At 35.8% G+C, this 15580-nt stretch overlaps 1 protein-coding gene across 1 annotated transcript; it reads right to left on the bottom strand.

Moving 5' to 3' along the window:
• Positions 1-6441: 6441 nt before the first annotated feature.
• On the bottom strand, positions 6442-7228 carry LOC137580564 (PX domain-containing protein kinase-like protein; the record flags this gene model as incomplete). Its single annotated transcript, XM_068294662.1, has 2 exons — positions 7131-7228; positions 6442-7078 (listed from the first exon to the last, which is right to left on the bottom strand). Coding segments are annotated over exons 1-2 (735 nt in total), but the record flags the coding sequence as incomplete, so codon positions are not given.
• Positions 7229-15580: the final 8352 nt, after the last annotated feature.

Raw genomic sequence — 15580 nt, 5'->3', positions numbered from 1 at the left:
CTAGGTTGACGTCTGACGTCGTGCTGTTCAAAAATATATCCTTTCCAAGGTCTGAGATGCTTCTTATAGAATAACAATGAGATTGATAGATATTACACTAATTATCTGACCGGTTCTGGTGACAAAGGATGTTGACAAGAGGAGGGAGTCCAAAAATGTCAATAATACGAAAATTTGTTCATTTTTTTCGACTGTTTACACCCGCAAATAACAAGTCTTCACAGTGGTCGTGCAATTTCGAAAAGTACTGAGCCGGAAATCTTGATTTTGTGATCGGCTCCTCTCTCTTTCTCTCTCTAAAAATCCAAATAAATACTTTCTATCTCTTACGTTACATTTGAATTCAAAAATAACCGAATGCTTAGAGGAACATTGGGACGTTTAATTATCAGTGCTGACAGTTTTAGCAGCTAGCTAGACTCTTTTGTAAGGCGCGATCGAAACTAGTTTTAAGTTGATCTGGCAACCCTGATAGTTTTATTTTGGCTTTCACTGCGTGATTTTGTAATTTAGTATTTTGTTTTTGGAGAAAAGTGAAAACTAATTAGATATTGACAAAGCTAAGAAAGTTTTTCAATTGCCACAATAAGTTTTTTTTATTTCGCAAGTGTATAAAAGTGAATTTCCGGCGGGTGTTGTTTGTGTACATATGTATGTATGTATGTGTATGTGAATGAAAAGGATAGCGAAGAAGAAATGTTTTTGTGCGATTAGAATAAAGTGTTGTAAAGTGCAGCCTATTATCAAAGAAAGACACAATATTTAAGAACCCTACAAAATGTTAATTTATGTTAGGTAAGTTTGTTATTTGAGGCATTATTGTTTCACCCAAAAACGAATATATTGAAATTAAATTCTAATCAGAAAATGCTAGGCAATTAAAATTGTTGTCACTCCCATCAAAGCAGAGTATTAGCCCTTACCTCAACATTTGATCGCGCACAAATTACCCAAATAGATATGAACGTGTGTCGCATACCCTCAAGCCCTTTTGCCCATTACCACCACCCCAACTCTTCATCGTTTATAGGTTTTTTTTCTCTTTATATATATATGTACATACATACATATGTATAGAAATATGTGTATCTTTTTTTTATGTTGCAATTGCAATTTGGTTTCAGGGTGCCAGATGGAGAGAGGAAGAGGCAGAGAGAGGACAGGAGAGGGTGAACATTTTTGAATACAATTCGAAACCATAATTACATTTATTGCCATACAAAAGCGCAGTCTAAGGGGGACAGGAAGGGGAGTGAATAGATGACGGCTGGCATTGACAGTGGACAGCAGTCAGTTAGGCTCAGGCTCACGGCTCAGGTTCAGGTTCAGGCCCAGGCTCACACACAGATCCGAGATATCGAGGGTTGGAGGCCAGTGTGGAGGACATGGCGGATATGTTGATATGCTGTCGACACGCATCGTTGAGCATGCAAACGGACAGACAGACCAACAGACAGACGGACGATGGCTCTTCGTTGTCGTCAAAAATGTGAATGTATGTGGATGTGGGGCAAGGAAAGGTAATTGCCACAATTTGCTTGTTGCGTGAATGGACACAAAGTTTTCAGTTCGGCCGTTATTGTGCAAAAAGGGTGCAAAGGACGACGACTTCCGTTGGTCTTTTTTTAATTTTTTTTTTTTGTTTCGTCGTTCGTTGATATTTTTTAAGGTTTTTTTTTTTCTGTTGTCCGTCCGCCTTCTGTCATATTTGAGGTGAGCATAAAGCCACTCAACGCCGCCATAAATCAACTGCATTCTGATCTAAGGCTGTCAGGGACAGCGGCAACTGAGAGAGAGATACCAGCCGACAACTTTTTGGGCCATAACTTTCCAGACGACAACCTCGTCGCAGTCACTGTCTGATGTTGATGTGGATGTCGATGTCGATGTTTGTCTGTGTCTGGGTCTGGGTCTGGGTCGGCATAAGAACACACAGACACTCACAAGGAGGCACGCATAGGTCCAGTTTGAAATACACCTGAGCTTTCGGTTCATTCCGCTCGTCCGTCTGTTTGTCCGTTCTTCTGTCCTCTCTACAACTTCGAGTTTGACTGCGACTTCGACTTCCACTTCGACTTGTGTCTAGACTCTCCAGACGTCTGTCTTCAATGTCGTTTTGGGTAAAAAGGAAACAACAGACAAGCAGACATCTCTGACAGCTCGAAACTGAAACGAGCCGCTGTTGACAACAGCAACAGCAACAACAAAGACTGCAACAACTGCAGCAACACTCTTATAAGGGTTAGGGTCGATTCGGTTAGGTTCCAGTCAAGCATTCATGATATTGGCCAAAACGTGTCCAAATGCGCGGACAATTCTCTCAGCTGTCAATAATAGGTATGTATTGTTTTGCAACATCGCGACGTCCTCTAGGTCTCAGGGCTCAGACAGATCTTAAAAAAAAAAAAAAATAAGCACACACTCACACAGAAAAAAGGAAAAAACAAAAACCACGACCAACCTTGAGAGATTATCCCAAGAACCTGATAACTTTAGATACACAAGTTACTTTTAAGACGAACAAATATTGCAACTATGCAAGTGAGTATCTTTACCAGTTTCAACTTATATTTCCATTCATAGAAGCAATTTTTTTATTATTATTATTATATTTAATTTTAATCCAACCTGGGCTTAAGCCGGCTTGGGGTCTCCTAATCATATTAATATTTATACATATTGCTGGCCACGATTGCAAATTAGTTTTAACTTCAATTAACTTCAAAAAGTTCGAAATCTGCACAAAATTATATTTGTTTAGGTCAGAGGTTGTTGGACTCATCTGAATGTAAGAGTTAACACTTGTTTTTTAAGCGAAAATTTTTAATTCTGACAATGAAATGTAGAATTTAAACATATGATTTCGAACGAAAAGTGTCAATTGAAAAGTCCAAGCAACGAAAAGTTATCAATTTGTCGAGAACACAATAAATACTCTTCCTGAAAGGTGGTAAATTTTATAGTCCTAGATCTGTCTATATACAGATTAGTTTTACATTTGTTTTGTTCCACTTGATTTGTTATCTTTCGTTATTTTGTTGAAAATTTTAGTCTTTTAGCTTTCAAACTATATTTAATGCAAAGAAATCGGCTTTTTTCCCATAGTGCTATGTAACTAATATCTTTTCTAAAATTTTCAAAAACTGTGCTTTGGTAAAATTAACGGATATCACCATCATGTTCCTTAACTTCAGCTTCATTCGTAAGCAAGTCTTCAATTTGAAGCTTCATTTTTGCTGTTAACTAGTTTAAAATTTTTAACATTATCAGAGAACCTTAAAACGAAAGTTTTAATGTCTGCTGTGAGACGAGTCTCGTTTGGGTTTTATGAAAATTCGTTTCTGATTTTGAAGCTTATCAAGAATATTATGAGTTAATTTTAAAAGAATTGAGGCAAAGAAATCGGGCTGAAGATTTTCGGACGTCATTTTTGAAATGGGGGGGGGCGGACATCTTTGAATAGTTAATGCCATTGCTTTAAGGTGCTTTTCTCATTTCCTAAATTCAGCCTTAATATATCTATAAGTAAATATTAAAAGAGATATTAACTAGACAGCTAGTTAGTTGCTGGCACATATGAGACATTTTTTTTGTTTTTTTCATTTGGCATTTATTTGAGATTTACGATGCCCCGTTCCCATTTTGACTAGAGGTGCCCGTTTTAATAAGTCATTTCAATGATAGTGTGTGTGTGTTTGTGTCCCTAGAAGCGGCATTTAGTCCAGGATTCCGGACTGTCTCGTTTGTCGTTCATTTCATTTGATTTCGTTTCGTTTCGTTTGTGTGTGTTTTAATTATTCAAAACCATGTCATGTCTCTGTATAATTTTATGCATTGGCCAATTGCGAGCGCCATGGCTGATGACGATGATGACGATGATGATGATGATGATGATGATGACGCCTACACACACAGCAGAGAAAAAGAGAGAGAGAGGGAGAAACTCACCGTGGAGGCAAAGGCAGTGACTGGGACTGACTGACTGACTGAGACTAAGACTGGGGCTGGGACTGGGACTGGGACTCGGACTGAGGCAGCAGCAGGCATATTGCAGACAGCTGACAGCAAACTACAACTACAACTATCATTCAAGTGGAGGATGGGCAGCAGCAGCCCCAACAACGTCGTCATCGTTGTTGTTGTTGTCGTTGTCGTTGTACGTTCATCGTCGCCACATGTGGCAAGGCAATACAACCGCAAAAGAGTGCGACATACAAATGCACAGTTACACACAGACAGAGAAAAAGAGAGACACATAGAGTGATAGAGAGAGAGAGAGAGAGAGAGAGAGAGATGAATGAAGAGAAGAGTGACGCGGCAAGTCGAGTGGTATAAAGTGAAGTGGAGTGAAGAGAAGAGAAGTAGAAACATACCAGACAGTCTGACGCTGTTGGAGCCCACGAGTGGCCCCAGACCCCCTCTCTCCCTTCATATTCTCAACCAAAATCCTCTATCCCCCCCTCTACGCCTCCCTCACAGATCCAATTCGTACCAGCAGCAGCACCAAGCACCACCGCCACCACAACCTCTACCACCACCGATCCCCCCTGTCTGGACGACGATGTCGTGGACAACCACTGTCTGTGGCAGACCGAGACTATCGAAAACTCGAAATTTATTCGTTGGAAAAAGTTGATTCCCATTTTTTTTTTTTTTTAATTTTTTCTGTTATTTTTTTTTTTTTTTTTTTGGTTTACTCCGTCTGTTGTTTTATTCTCTTCTGTTTGGGTTTTGTTTTTTTTTTTTTTTTTTTGTTTTGCTTAGTTGAATTGCATTGAAAATGCCCACGAAAATTATGTTAACCAGCCAGCTGTGTTAAAAATCCCACATCCACATCATAAAATAGATATATATATATGTATTTATACTTGTACGAGTATGTATGTATGAATGTATGTATGTGTGCGTGTCTCTCTTCCTTCTTGCCATATCGCATAAGGCATAAAATGTTTGGAACAATGTTTGACAATTGGTTAGAGTTGGGCTTCTGTTGTCTCTGTCAGTTGTTGATTTCTTCTTTTTTTCGCGGATATAATCGTAACATTTTGTTATTGAAAACAAGAGCCAACGACCAAGAGTGGGGGACACTCGACATGCGAGTGCAGAATATGTTAAATGTTATGTCTGATTCATCAGATAATTTCGTGTGTTCAAACTGTTTTGTGACATGAAACAATAAGGTATTCCAAACGAATTTAAATGATACTCTAGTGATCTGATCGTGGGCCAGAGTTCGTTTAACAAGTGAAAAAAAATAGCAAAAGGTTTCTTTGAAAGAACAAAACGTGGGTAACCATCGATCTATATAATAACCATATTAATTCCCATAATGCCAATTTAAGGAAGTCTCTTCTCAATCAAATTGCTCCAAATTCCTAATACGTAAGTTAAGTATTGAGAAAAACTAACTAAATAAATCTACTATAAAAGTCGTGACAGTTTATGCTATACAGAAGGGTGGAAATGCCCAAAAGGTTTAACATTTAAGGTCTAACCTTTATAAATAAATGACAGAGGTCATCCCCCACCCTGAAAGTAAATATTCAATTTTTGTAAATTGTAAAGACATTAAACAATTGTTCGTAAGAAGGTTAGTTATTTTTTAAGAGTATTAACAAAGCTTACTATTTTTGATTCAAAAAATAATCCAAAATAATTTTCGTTTTCATTTCTAAATCGTTTGCAAACGTTTAACAGTTTGAAATCCATCAATTGGATTTGAAATGATAAATGGAAATTGGAATATTTCTAAGAATGATTCATTTCTTTAAAGGCAAACCATTAAAAACAAGCTAATTCTTAGTTTGTAAACAAATTTTAAGAGTATTTTCTTACATTCGGACATTACATTCTACTTCAAAACCAAACAAAAAAGTTGTTTCCTTTCCTTCCTGATGAAAAACGTCCTGAAATATTCTGAATTTCTGAAATATCTTCTGACTTTTTTGAAGACTCCCCAAAATGCAATACTAAATACTATACTAGATTTTCAAAACTTATTCAGTGCAAAAGTTTTCATTGCGCATAAAAGTCGTATCCGTACTGAATAATTGAAATATTTTGTAAAAAACAATTAAAAACCTTAGAAATAATTAAAGAATCGACAAATTGGGAACCCAAAAACCTTTGAAAAATATAATCCTAGTGAAGTTTTGTTTGAAATTTTGTTTGATTTTTTATTGAAGATGATTATAATTATAATTATTTTTCAGATATAATTTGATATTTGATATACTTACCGTATTTGTGCCAAAAATGATTGCTAACTGGACGTGAAGTTGACTTTGTGTTTTGGGTATCAGATATTAATGAATGCACCGAATTCGTATTGGCATCCTCTTCGTATATTTCTGTATAGACAATGTATTCAAGTCGAGCGGTTTTTGTTGTTGTTATTGTTGCAATTGCTGGTGGTGTTGGCGGTGTTGGCGTTGCTGCTGACTGTGGATGTGGATATGGCCTCTGTGGCGGTGTCAAAGGTGATGCAGTGGTCGCTGTTTGGCCAGTATCACGTTTAAAAATACGATGCAAGGCATGCAGAGTTGTTGCCCTGGGCACATGTGGCAGTATGGTTGTAGATGTTGCTGTTGCAGCTCTTGTTGTTGTTGTTGTTGTTGTAGATGTTGATGCTTGCAACAATGTAGTACGTTGATTAATTTGATATGGCAAAAACATAGACGCGGGCGATGCGGCGGCAGATACAGACACGGAGGCAACACCGCCAGCCGAGTGCGACGCGTCGCGACGACGACGATGATTATGAGGCTGAGGTTGAGGAATAAACAACAACAACGAGGACGACGAAGAAGACAACGACGGAGACGACGACGGCAACGATAGCGACAAAAGTGACGACGACGACGACAACGACGACGACGCTGGTGGTGTTGGTGGTGGCGGTGGTGGTGGTGGAAGGGGTAGGCGAATTTTTGTCTCGGCACTTGGATTTAAGTGGCTATCCGCAGCACTACGCGATGTTGGTAATTTATTTAGCCAACTTGTGCCAGCAAGAAATTTGGATTTGGATTTTGCTTTAGCTTTGGCTTTTTGCTCGATTCTTGCTTTGGTTTTGCCTTTGCTTAGAATTAAATTTGCACTATTTACACTGTAAAAAATATTGATTAACTCACTAGCGCGTATTGGAGAACTTTTTGCGACGTCGACGTTTCCAATTGGCATATACTCGTATGTTTGGCTGTTGTTGCTGTTGCCCTTGTTTGACGCCCATAAGTATGCAATACTATGCACTTGTGCCTGGGTCTGGGACCGAGTTTGATTTATATCCGTATTTGTTTTTGTTTTCGTATTTGTATTTGTATTTGTATTTGTAGTTGTAATTGGATGTAAATGCGTTTGTGGACCTGGACCAACGTGTCTATGCATTGGCACCGCGAGGGCAAAGGCTGGAGCCGACCACAACAACAAGATGACAGTTGGTAATAGAAGCTTTAGTAATTGGACCAACAATAATGCGGTTTGTGTGTGCGTGCAGCGGGCCCCCGCGGCGCCACTGGCGGCTGCATGCGTGGGGGCCACAGCGTCGTCTTCGGCTAGCAATTGGATTGTTTACTCTCAGTCCAGCCGGGTCTCAATGACCTGCAACATGATTGGCCCGACACACACAATTATGATTCCCAAGCTCTCGATAATGTGCAACTTGAGCTGAAAATATATATGCAAAATGCATAGAAAGCAACCAAAACGAAACAAAAAGAATTAAAAATTAATCAAAAGAAATTTTAAAACTTAACAAATTTTAGGTTTTTTAAATGTAGTTTTACATTAATTACAATAACTAAAGAGACAATGAGTCATATAAGAAGTATTGTATTGAGTCATACAGTTCAATTCGTTCGCTCAGTTATTAATTAGTGAATTAGTTCATCAAGAGAAACTTAATTTCTAACTAACTCACTTTTTGCTCTCACACACACGCTGCAAAGGGGTTGAGTCAATAAGCAAGGCAAGTTAGCTAGTGAGCAACTGAACAAGTGAATCAATGAACAACTGAACAACTTAGCCGCTGAACTATTGAATTGATATACATATATAGTTGATATTGAGATTGCAAGAACAGAAACAAGTGAGTAATTGAACAACTGAATTATTGAACAACAAATGAGTCATTAATCAACTTCAGAAGTAATTAATCTATATTTGGTTGATTGGTGGATCAGATTAGAGACCTCAAAGGAAAGTATAAGTGTAATGAGTAACTAAACAAGTGAGTGCCGAACTATTGAGCAACAAATGAGTCATTAGACAACAGGCTCACTCAATCATTATAAAGAGTTAACTCACTTCTGAATTAGTAATTCTACCAATTATAAAATTTAATTGATTATATTATGCTAATGGAAAATAAACAAATAGAAGTAGGTAAAAGAACTTTGAACTACTTGTTTTCTTAAACATTTTATTCGGCTTATCCGTTTCGGACAAAACATTTTTTTAATGTCTCCTAAACAATATAGGTTTATTTTTTGGGTTACCACAATTCAAAGCCATTTGTGGTTACCCAGCATTATGGAACCATTATTTCGTTAAAAATAAAATCATCAGTTCGGACCAAAATATATATCTTATTATTATGGTATACTACTTTTTGTTGTATATGCAATTATGCCCGAGTTTAACTCGTTCTACGAAATGAATGTAATAATATTCATTTTGCACGTTTTAATGTTACATATTTTAAATAATTTCTTCAAGTGCATTTAAATTTTGTTGTTGTTTTTCTTATTTCGGTTGTTGTGTGGTCGCCCACTTGGCTGTTGTTTTTGTTGTCACTGGCTTTTGGCTTTTGTCTTTTGTCTCTCGCCTGTCCTTGTTACAAAGTTTCTTCTGTTCTTTTCACTTTTTTTTTTTTTGGTTTTTTGTTTTGTAGACCAAAAATAATTCCCCTACTAGAAGAGTATGGGCCCGACGAGCATAGAGCATAAATAACCCCAACAGCAGCAACATCAGCGACAACATGGCGTATGCGTAATATTTTGCACAAATTTATGTTGCACTTCTTTTGCGACTTCATTTTTATTATCATCAGGCAGCATCAACGTTGTGTTTTGTGATTCTAAATTTAACAACAAATCGTAGACAGAGGACTACAACTGCTAGTGCTATAGAAAGAGAGAGAGAGAGAGAGAGAGACAGAGAGAGAGCGAGCGAGAAGGAGTGACCGAGAAAGAAAGATAGATAGAGAGCAACGTAAGGCCTGTTGCATGCACCTTTGTTGCTCTTAGAAAATGACGAAAGATTACAAGCGGCTAAAATTAAGAACAACGACAAAATTAATGATATAAGTTGAAAGACGACACAAGAAAAGATGCAAAACAACAACAACAAAAAATGGAATGTCTTGGTTTTTTTTTTTTTTTGTTTTTGCCGTCTCTGACTCTGTCCTATGCTCACTAATTGTCTTTTGGAATAAGAGGAACAAAAAAAAAAAAAAGAAAGAAAAAAGAACACTATGCACGGTTGACATTTTGGCAAGGAGATGGAGTCCATCTTCTGCTCATCTGCCTCCACCACCCCACCATCTTCTACTCCACCACCTACTCCTGCGATAGGAGACCTATGGATGTATGTATGTGTATGTCTGGTTTGAATTTCTTGAGTTGCTTCGTTTAATATGCGGCATGATGAGATCTTGGTTTTATATCATGCTTTCTTTCCTTTAATTTTTTTATTTATTTCGTTTTTGTTGTTGTTGTTGGTGGTGTTGGTGTTTTTGTTGTTTAATACTCTTGTGTTTTTGTTGATAAAGCAACCAACAATGTTGCACCCCAAGAAAAGTGTCAGAGACAGATTGATGCCACAGACAACACAGGCAACATCAGCAACAAAACGAAGAGATTTTGATCGTCCCTGGAAATGCATCTCATTGCGGAGACGGATCATCATTATCATCATCATTGTCTGTTGTTTCTCTTGTTTATTTTATACATACGTATGAACACACATCTGTATATGTATATCTATATATGTATTCTTATTCTTTCTGTTCTTTTTACCCTCTCACACTTTTATTGAAATTCCTTTCAAGTGCAGGCAGGCAACCAGCCAGACAGCCAGTCAGCCTCATCATCATCATCTTCAGAGTGTTATTGTCTTCAAAATCCTCCAGACACAGTCACTCAACTCAACTTAACACAACTCCAATTCCAAGCTACTGTTTCCCCCCTTTATGATCTGGTTGGAACTCTTTGTTTTTTTTTTTTTTTTTTATTATTTTCGTTTGGCAATTTATTTGATTGCCTCTTCATTCGTTCTTTTTTACTTGATTTTATTTGACTGCAAGATCAGACCTTAAGTCGAAATTTATGTTTGCCATAAAAACACGCGCACTCTGACTTTAAGTCATAATTAATAAAAACAAAACACAAAGGAGAGAGAAACAAAAAAATACAACAACAACAATAATAACAATAAAAGGCCAAATAAAAACTGACAAAAAAAAAGACGGGGTAAGGGTGAGGCATTTTGTGGCCATAAAGTGCTGACAAGTGTTCACCATATACATACACGAATATATATACATATACATATGCATGATATACATACATATATATGATTGCGTGAGTCAAGATTATTTTGCAAAATTTGTCGATCGAAATGAATTAAAAATCAGAGATCTGATCCTAAGTATAAATACCTTAGCTAACTGCACTATACGTATGTATGTATGTATAAGTATATTTGTATCTTCATGACATGATTTTTTACTTTCACAATTAATTCTAACCCCCTCGAAACTTATATTTTGGCCAAATTTCGAAAGATAGAAAAACCGGAGGAACGGTACTAGCTTTGTCCTGGCTCTGGATTCTTTAGCAAAGTCTGCTGATGACAACCTGCTCACCTTTTGTCTGTATGAAAGCCTATGATTAAAAATCTTACAAATTAGATTAGTAGAATTTGTTAACCTCAAGCAGTCTAAAACCCAGTTTCGATTAACTTTAAAGAGGTCGAGATCTAGACATTGGATTATTTGGATAAACGTTTTACACTTTGACGGCTATAAGTAAGGAAAGATTAGCAATAAACTTGCAATGTTATAGCCCCGGCAAGAGAATGGTCTACACACTCAAGCCGGAACAGTATGTTTGTATGTAAATCATATTATTTAATCGCTATCCAAGATAGTAATCCGATTTTAAATAAAAAGTGCAATACTGCTTTTGGATGATCGTTTTCATAGAAGCTATGTGAAGTGATGCTCCGATGCGGCTGTACACAATCAAAATGTACACAATCACTGCATCAAAAGTCACATGAGAAATTTTAGGGCTGGTCTTTAGCGATCTAGAAGGCATTTGCGTGAATAAATATATACGTATACACCTTATTTGTCTGCAGATGGTATCGTCAATGCGTTGCACACTTTTGATCAAACTATTATACTTCTTTAAAAAAAAAAAAAAAAATGATCGTAGATTTGTTTTCTTAATCTTTTTTATTCATTCTCTTCATCGCCATGTTTTGTGGGCTCATTTTGTTACGACCCCTGGTTTAGATTCCTAAATCCGGGGAATATTCGGCTGCTCTGGATAGTGCCAACAAAAGATTCAAAAAGCCCGCGTATTCGAGTATCCGAAATTCGGCATTTGGCAACACCATCTCAAAATTGAACAGCTTTTTTTAGCCGGAAACAGCTACTTTTAGCTATAATCCCGCTAAAAACATTAATATTCTTTTTGTTAATTACTCAAAACCTACGAAATAAATCGCCAAGGCGCACCTGAGGTAGTGCTCGTGGAATTTTTCTCTTTCGTTTGATACCAATTATGTAGTTAAAGCGCGTTTTGGGCCCGAGTAGTAGTAGTAAACATTTACCATTCCTTCTTATTCTTTACTCTATTTCAACACTAAAAGTGTTGAAAAGTGAATTTTAATTATCGATATTGCTACATCGATACTGTGTTGGATAATACCTAAAGAGTTTATTTTCATCGAGTAGCCATTGCGAAATTCGCTCAAAAAGTGTATAAATACTGGGACAACTCGTGGGTTTGCTCATTCATTTACTTCCCTCTGCTGGGGCAACAACTGAATCGTATTGTTTCCTTATAAAACAAATTAAATTGTTCTTATTCTCATTAACACATTATTTAAAATGTGTGTTCGTTATTACGATGTATTACATTGCTGTGTATTTTCCTTATTATTTAAAATTCCACTAAGAAGCATTAAAACGTTAAAGAACCTACCTACATAGTTAGTGCCGTTGAAACACGTTTTATCGTATTTTCCTTATTTCAAAAATTCAAAAATTACTAAAGGTCGTCTCGTCAAATTGTCCTTTGCAGCTTGGATAGTATTGAACAGTAAATTTTAAGTATCAATAAACAATGTCATTATTGGAAACTCAATCATACCCTCACAAACTCCTCCGGAGGTGTTTTACATACCTGTTTTTGCAGAGCATCGAAGTGCATATAAATTGTATAAGATTTTGATGAACAATATCTCATTCGACAGGAAATTTAATTGACTACCTTTCATAGTTCTAGTGTAGTTATACTTTAGAATGAATTAGTTGCTTAAAATGACGCTAAGCACGAAGACCAAAAAAATACATACAAAATTTACCATTTCAATTGGCTCCAAATTGGATCCTGGGGCCAAAAATTAATAACTTGTATTGATTCAGATCCGCGTGGACGTGTTGTGTGGGATTTGCGTACTGTTTATCGATAGCAATGTCAGTGTTGGATAATACTTAAAGAGTTTATTTTCATCGAGTAGGCATTGCGAAATCCGCTCAAAAGTGTATAAAAAAAGGAACAACTCGTGGGTTTGCTCATTCATTTACTTCCCTCTGCTGGGGCAACAACTGAATCGTATAGTTTCCTTATAAAACAAATTAAATTGTTCTTATTCTTAATAACACATTAATTAAAATGTGTGTACGTTATTACGATGTATTATATTTCTGTGTATTTTCCTTATTATTTAAAATTCCACTAAGAAATTGCCGCTGAAACAAGTTTTATCGTATTTTCCTTATTTCAAAAATTCTAAAATTACTAAAGCTATTTTCCACAAATTGTCCTGTGCAACTTCAATGGTATTTAAGATACAATTTTATTTATCAACAATGTCATTATTGAAAACTCAATCATACCCTCACAAACTCCTCCGGAGGTGTTTTATCCTTATTTCAAATTGACCTTATTTTAATTTAATGACAGGGCCACAAAACTATTTTAACACTAACCTGAAAAGTCAGTTTTCTTGCATTGCTTGAACCATTTCCTACTAGGAAGCAAATAATTGATATATATCCTTTAAATTCTAAATTTATATCTCTTTTTCCCTAAAGCAATATCCTATTTTGGTATAAAATTGAACTGATTCGAATCCATTATTTTTTGCAAACAGTTTTTATCGTTCAAAGAGTTCTTTCAGAGCAGGAATTTTCGCATTAACTTCTAACATCAGTTTAAAATTGTTAATAAATAATTTAAAAACATTTATTTTTTGGAAGTGGCAAATAACTTCAAGTGAGAAAAGAATTCACATTTTTGAATACGAGTTAGAGTTTAACTTGGTTTCGTTTACACATGAGTTGAACTCCATTTTATTCGTTTAGCTAACAAAAATCAGGGTAACAGCGACATTCTTTTTGCCTTGAACTTTTCTGGAAGGGTTTAATAACAGTTTTTGGTTAACGTCAAATCAATTATTTAAACACTAATTATTTTGGTTTGGCTTGCGGTAAAGTGTTAAAATTAAACTTTTGGTTTGCAACCATAAAAAAAAATGCCGCAATTTAATCTAAATGTATAAAAGGAGTAAAATTTAAAACATTACTTTTGAGTAATTATTTGAACTATTTTTTTCACCTCGCCTTATTTAACAATTAAACAAAGATATAAGGGTTTTAACACGTCTAATATGATTAAAAAATTGCCATATATTTTATTTGCAATTAATTCATTAGATTGCTCAATATATTCTCCTTCCGATAGTTTACATATTTCACAAAAACCGGTTAGATGGTGACGTTTTTCAAATTTTAGTCATACCTTGCCACTGAAATAATCTTCTTTTGTAGGGTTTGACCTCGAGCCGGCTAAAGTTTGTAAGGTTTGACGTAAATTTCTCAAAAACTTGAGATGTGAAAGGGTTAACTAAAAAGAAGTCGAAATAGTTTCTTGATTGGCATTTTCTGGTTTCATTTTTGTTGGGTTTCCCATTCACCTGTATCCATAGGTATTTGAAGATTATCATTCTTTTTTCTTAAATATTTAATTCAATGTTCAGTTTTGTTTATTAAAAAATCTCATAGGCATGAGGGGAACAAACCAAATACTTAATGAATTGCCAAACAAAAAGAACAACCAACAACAACAACTTAAAAGTGTATGTATATATATGTATGTATATCTTAGGATGTCTATATATATATAACTATAACACAACAACAATGCCTTAACATAAGCATTTTCAATCTAATTCAAACACATTCCAGTTTATTTTTAAACAAAACGCTAAATTCTTGCATTTATTTTTGAGCAAAAAAAGAAGCACACAAAAAACGCAAAATCAAAATGGAAAAAAATACCGAACAATTTTTAACTCTATGCGTGAAGGTAGAAGAGAAGGTTGGGTTCGGTTTGAGCCAAAAGGATAGAGCAGAGCAAGCGTGAGGGGGAAACCCAGGAATGTGGCAAAAACCAATCGAATGTCGCCTGTTATCGATAACAAACTACTGAACCGAGCACGTTGGCATTTCCCAATCAGTTGAGTGTGTGTGTGTGTGTGTGTGTTTGTGTGAGTGTCTATATACATATATGTGTGCATACCAGAAAATCTCAGTCTCAATTTGACATTGAGTTTCACTGTCTTTCTCTCTCTTTCTGTGTGTGTGTGTATGTGTGTGTGTGTGTGTCACCGGTTTTTGAAATATATTTTTCAAAAGCTCCTGTTAGGTTTTCTGATACTTATGATAATCCCCGTTAAGTTTTGGATATATCTTCACCTCAATGTTATACACGATCTGATGCTGCTGCTGCTGATGTTGTTGTAGCTGTTGCTGTTGTTGTCGTTGTTGTTGCTGCTTTTATATCCGAAACACGTTTTTCCTTTCTTGATTTTTATGCTTTTCAGCACAAAAGACACGAAAATTTCTTTTATTTTATTTTACCAAGAAAAACAACAATAAAAAAATGTAGAAAAAAAAAAGAACAAACATTTGGAAAAGATCAACTTTTCAGAATTCTTGATGGATTATGATATTAACGATAATGATAATGATAAGAATAATAGAAGTAGTAAAAGTAGTAAAATGACGTTGTTGTTGTGTGTCTTATATATATATATATATGTATATATCAAATGTATCGCTACATATGTATATATATATACACATATATACATATATTTGCCGACACTTTTGATCCGTTCTCACTTATTAGTCGTTCGCTCGACGCGTTCTATGCGCAAAAACCTGCGTTGTACTGAAATCAAAAAATGTTGGGAACATAAAAATTGCCCGTTTGTCTCCAATATTTCACACATTTTCTCGCATACACACGCACACGCACACACACACACATTGAAATGAGTGTCTAGG

The sequence above is a fragment of the Drosophila tropicalis genome, unplaced genomic scaffold, assembly GCF_018151085.1.
Source record: "Drosophila tropicalis isolate 14030-0801.00 unplaced genomic scaffold, ASM1815108v1 contig_1190, whole genome shotgun sequence".
NCBI classification, from domain to species: domain Eukaryota; kingdom Metazoa; phylum Arthropoda; class Insecta; order Diptera; family Drosophilidae; genus Drosophila; species Drosophila tropicalis.
Note: the sequence above shows the minus strand (reverse complement) of the source record. Positions and strands in the feature narration are given on the sequence as shown.